At 34.3% G+C, this 5,626-nt stretch overlaps 1 protein-coding gene across 1 annotated transcript; it reads left to right on the top strand.

Annotated features, from left to right (window-relative positions):
- Positions 1–1,665: 1,665 nt before the first annotated feature.
- LOC139844005 (serine/threonine-protein kinase PBL35-like) lies at positions 1,666–5,324 on the top strand. Its single transcript, XM_071834507.1, has 6 exons — positions 1,666–2,007; positions 3,100–3,425; positions 4,038–4,173; positions 4,293–4,426; positions 4,530–4,653; positions 4,740–5,324. The coding sequence occupies exons 1-6, from the start codon at positions 1,878–1,880 to the stop codon at positions 5,198–5,200; spliced, it is 1,311 nt and encodes a 436-aa protein (XP_071690608.1). The 5' UTR covers positions 1,666–1,877; the 3' UTR covers positions 5,201–5,324.
- Positions 5,325–5,626: the final 302 nt, after the last annotated feature.

Here is a 5,626-nt window from a genome sequence, read left to right as displayed (position 1 = left end):
ATTTTTAGTAATGTTAAAGAGAGGGAGAAGAATTTAAAAACATACCCTTTTATTGATATGAACATTGTAACAATGATGAATAAATAAAAGGGTCATTAATATGTCACATTATGGTCCTTTTGGAGAAAGAGGGCGATGGTATTACAAATATACCCTTTTTATGTTAAAACCATATTATAGTAATAACTGAATTTTCTTGCATCACTTTGTGTTTTCATTTAGACTACTTAAATGAGGTTCTGTTATTTTTAAATTGTTAATGTTGATGACTTATGTATGACAAGTTATGTGATTTAACTGGTCCGAATATAATCTATCTATTGTAAATTAAATTATATGCTTTTCTCATTGATGCAACTTTTAAATAAGTAATAATAATAGTTGTGCAAAAATGACATATCTTTTGTAACTTGAGAAAGCAGGAAATACGCCCTTTATCATTGTAATTTGTAACTACCATATTTTTCCGTATTTAATTTGTTTCCTTTCAAATTCGTTAGATGATGCGATCAACACTTATATACACTCGCCCGTCCCCGAATAATTTCCAGATTTTATTATATGTTTGATAAAGGTAAATATTGCAATCATAATCAAGGTAAATTTATCTGATTATATAATAATGATTTATTGAATTGAAAGCAATAAATTAAAATTATTTTGTGAAATTTGATGCTACTTAATTTAATAGTTATTATATACAAGTGAAAATTTCTTTTAAGAGTAGTGACGAAGTTAGGATCAAAATTCATAAGGGTTCTGAAGTGTTTAAGACATTAATATCACATTTTCTAGACAAGAAACTATATCATATTTTTTCTTGGTGATTTAATTGTTTATGCCATGTTTAATTGGAGGTGCTATTTCTACTTAATTATTTGATAAACTCGGTTATATTTATCTATTTTTAACTCAATTATATATATACATTGACAGTTGTTTTTTTTTTTTTTTTTTTTTTTTCCGAGGAACCCCCTAGCGACGAGCCATAATGGCTCCCCTCTAGTTGGTAAACCACGGGTAAACGGCAAGCCAGGCCTCCACCGCTACCAGGCAAAACATCATCTAGTCAATCAGTCACTAAATGGAGCTCGCCCCAAGATATTTTGCCTTGAAGGGAATCGAACCCGTGACCTCTTGCTTCATTGGAAGTCCTGGTGGCCACCCAGACTATGCCTGGATGGTTACATTAACAGTTGTATTGTACAAAACAATTACTAATAGAGTTGATATATTAAAAACTTGTTTCATCAATCATGTTTAATAGTCTACTAACAAATTAACAATGATATATTGTGAATATAAAAATGGTAATTAAGCTTCCTTTAAAATCACCCAAAAACTGTCCCATTTAAAGGCCACTTTTGGTAATTAGAGAGAGAAAGGCATCCCACACAGAAAAAGTGGTGGGCAAAAAAGTTGTTTTTGTACACAATGTCTTGGTGGTGATGATGACCATGATTGATGCTCTCTACAATCTTTTACTCAACCAACAACAGCAACAAACACAGAATCCATACATCTCTATTTATCTATCTCTCTTCTCTTATCATACAACTTGATAAAAAAAAAAAACATTCCCCCTATTTTTCTTACTTTCATTCAAGACTTCTTGAATGAAAACACCCACATGAAACACAGTTTTGATCATCAATTCAAGATTTTTTGAATTATTGAAGGAGGATTCATTTTCAGTAAAGCTTTCATTTTTCATTCAAGATTTCTTGAATTATGAACACCCATTATATAAAATATTAAATAGACATTGTTCAAGTAAATCTTTTTGTTTGATTTCATGAACACCCACATGAAAGAATAAATAAAAATAGCAGCTTTATTGAGAGACAAAGTACATATAGAGAGATATTAGTGGGCAAATGGATAAAAAGTGTGGGTGTTGGTCAGTTTTAAGGCGCAGTGTAAGCAGTGGTTCTTGTAAGCCTTCCGCTGAATCAAGACGAAACTCTGTCAATTCTTTCCCAAGAACAAGTCTTGTTTATGATGCAGGTAATTTTTATGTTTAATTTGATAAAAACTTATCAACTTTAGACTACAGTAGTTGTATGATCATACAAATGAATCTTTTTGCTAAATCATTAATGATCTTAAAATGAATCTTTTTGCTGTTGTTGTAGATTTGATTTTAGTGTATATGTCTTTCTTTGCTCTGTTTCTCTCTGTTATAGTGTGCAACCCCTGTTCTTGTTCAAAAAAATGTTGATTTGCAATATAGGAGTAAAATGACTGAAGTACCCTTTAATGAATAGACAGACAAGTTGTTTAATGGATTAGAACAGTTAAATCACTTGTCATTCTTTAAAACAAGACAATAACAAACATATAGTTTATGGATAAAGACAGAAGAATATAGCGGGATGTCTTAAAAGCAAAAGAATATATACCTAAGGGATTATCAATCTGAAATGACCAAAATGCCCTTGAAATATCGAAAACTAATAAACGTTTTAGATTAAATTTTACCGGATCAAGACGATGATCAAGAACATATGCACATATTTGGCTTTAAATTGCATGGAATCTGTGACAAATTTTATTGAGAACCTTTTTTTATAAAGGGAAGTAGTTGGAATCACTTGACGGGGATAGAAACCACCCACCCGATCATTTTTCACGCATACACATGTTTTTGGGCGAAAACCTAAACCACGTTACAGTGACTCAATCCTTATACCATCACGAGGGGCAGGCAGAGCGTGCCGGATTTCAGAAATACGGGTCGGTAAAACCTCCCGGGGCGCAATCCATAAACGGGTAAATACCTTGGATATCTTTCAGAGAGGGACTCGAACTTGAGATCTCCCACCCCATCCAATACACAAGGTATTGGGCGTACAACTAGGCCATAAGGGCGGGTGCAAGTTGATATAATTTTGAGTAAAACTTATTCCATAATTTTAAGAGAATTAGGCATGTTTTAGGTTCCGATTTGTTTTAATGGTTTAACAAGTCGAAATAATTGGTTCCATTTAGCATAATGACATATATTTTCATCTTTCTAGAATTATAGTTATATTAAGTAGTATATAAAGGTCATGTGTTGTATATCTTTTCACTAATTAAGGACTTAATTTTGTTTAGCAAACGAGACACGTTACTTGAATGCTAGCAACAGGGAAATGTGTGCTCCAGACGAACCCCAAAACTCTTCAGATTCAAAACAGAATCAAGAGTTCTATCAGTCAGATAAGAAGCCCCGACAACTTCTTCAGTTTAGTTTCCACGAGTTGAAATTAGCTACAGGAAATTTCAGACCAGATAGCATATTGGGCGAAGGAGGATTTGGGTTTGTTTTTAAAGGGTGGATCGAGGAAAATGGCACGGCCCCGGCTAAACCAGGGTCCGGTATCACAGTTGCTGTCAAGAGCTTGAAGCCAGATGGTCTTCAAGGCCATAGAGAATGGGTGGTTAGTATATCAGTATAATCTAATATTACTGCTTAATGTTTAATAGTAGTAATGGTTTCATTCTAAAAGCTAAAATGATCCTACAAAAAATGCATACAACTTTTACATTCATAATGTACAAGTAAAAAATCATCCCACCATAGCCCAGTGGTTATGGTCCTGAACTCCGTGCGTGAAGTCGGAGATTCAAATCCTGAAGTGGCCAGGTAAGGTCTGGGAAACGGTCAGAGTTAATAAATATATTCTCCCTTTCAGATTACTCGAAAGAAAAAAAACCTTATAACTTTAATGTACCAAGTAAAAATTAGAAACACACAGACAAAAAGGTCTACCTTTTTGTATGTGTGGGTTTTAGTGTACAACCCATGGTTCTTGTATAAAGTAAAAACTTTGATAAACACACATTTGTAGTAGTACTTAAACATGTTGCCACAAGTGTTGAACTTAGATGATTGTGTTATGTTGTACAAGTACAACTCATAGTGCACATAATCATTGGTACACCTAAAACATGTAGTGATGGGTTTTACAGTATTCAGTACAACATGCTCTTGCATATATATCAGTTTTCACAACTTATATTCATGCACTTCTTTTTTATGGTTTGTGTAGGCAGAGGTTGATTTTCTTGGTCAGCTTCATCATCCGAACCTAGTTAAGCTCATCGGATATTGCATTGAAGACGATCAACGCCTACTAGTTTACGAATTCATGACTCGTGGAAGCCTTGAGAATCACCTTTTCAGAAGTAAGTTAATCAATATATTCATATTCATTTCTTAACGATTATATGTGATCTTTACGTTACAATAAGGCGTAAATGGTTAAATGCACCTTACTAATTGTAACATGGCTTCATGCCTGAAGGAACCATACCACTACCATGGTCTAACCGGATCAAAATAGCTACGGGTGCAGCTAAAGGGCTAGCTTTTCTCCATGAAGGAACCGAGCCCATCATCTATCGAGATTTCAAGACCTCGAATATCCTTCTTGACACTGTAAGCGCACTTTAAGTCTATTGTAATTCTTTTCTAAATAAAAGTTCAATATAATTATATAAATGATCATATATTTTTATTTTGTTTACTTTTATCGTGTTAGGAATATAACGCAAAGCTTTCAGATTTCGGTCTAGCGAAAGCAGGACCACAAGGAGACAAAACTCATGTTTCAACTAGGGTCGTTGGAACTTATGGTTACGCCGCCCCTGAATACGTCATGACAGGTACTAATAATAATCATAATCATACACAATAATGTACAAGTTATAAAAATGTACTTGTCACGTTTACTAAATGTGTATTTTCACAGGGCACTTGACTTCTAAGAGTGACGTTTACAGCTTTGGAGTTGTACTTTTGGAGATCTTAACGGGACGAAGATCAATGGACAAAAAACGTCCAAGTGGAGAACAAAACCTGGTCATGTGGGCCCGCCCATATCTAGCCGACAAGCGAAAAGTCTATCAATTAGTTGATCCTCGATTGGAACTAAACTACTCGGTGAAAGGAGTCCAAAAGGTGTCTCAAATCGCATACAATTGTTTAAGTCGGGACTCAAAGGCCCGACCCTCAATGGACGAAGTTGTTAAAGCCCTGAGCCCGTTACAGGACTATAACGATTTCGCCATTTTATCTTACCATGCTCGAATGTCACAACAAGGTAGGCGTAAAAAGAAACAACCTGAAGCGACTCAAAATGTTAACCGTAATCAACAGAAGTGGTTCAACGACCCGTCTCCAAGAGGTTCGGGCAAGCAACAATGTAAATAGAAATTGTTTTCTTCGATCTCGTTAATTGGCGAATCGTATTTATTCGAATTATTAAGACTTTTGTCGTGTATTTTTGGGGTGTTAAATATTTAACAAAGCTAATGTTGGATTGGATTATTTCTAAATCATATGTACGAGCTCTGTAGCCCCTTTTATTTAATTTGGTAGATGGGTAATTATGTTATCATCATTTTCGACATTTTCCTCGACCACTTCAAAGATATTCCAACCTAAGATTTTATTGTATTTTTCTTTTTTTCTTCTTTTGTTAAGATATTAGAAACGGAATTACCTGTTAATTCGATAAAAATGATATAATCCGTATATTGGTCATGACAAACATTGGCCCATTAAGTCATAACCCACCCCTACGGTTATTTTTATGGAGTAGTACTATAGTGGATCTCCCAAAACAGATAACATTGG

Source organism: Rutidosis leptorrhynchoides, chromosome 1 (genome assembly GCF_046630445.1).
Source record: "Rutidosis leptorrhynchoides isolate AG116_Rl617_1_P2 chromosome 1, CSIRO_AGI_Rlap_v1, whole genome shotgun sequence".
NCBI classification, from domain to species: Eukaryota; Viridiplantae; Streptophyta; class Magnoliopsida; order Asterales; family Asteraceae; genus Rutidosis; species Rutidosis leptorrhynchoides.
Note: the sequence above shows the minus strand (reverse complement) of the source record. Positions and strands in the feature narration are given on the sequence as shown.

Excerpts from the sequence above, each read along its gene's own strand:
- LOC139844005 (XM_071834507.1), top strand. The coding sequence starts at position 1,878 with ATGGATAAAAAGTGTGGGTGTTGGTCAGTTTTAAGGCGCAGTGTAAGC. Across the intron at positions 3,426-4,037 it reads AAGGCCATAGAGAATGGGTG|GCAGAGGTTGATTTTCTTGG; the intron begins GTTAGTATATCA and ends TGGTTTGTGTAG. Across the intron at positions 4,174-4,292 it reads TGAGAATCACCTTTTCAGAA|GAACCATACCACTACCATGG; the intron begins GTAAGTTAATCA and ends TCATGCCTGAAG.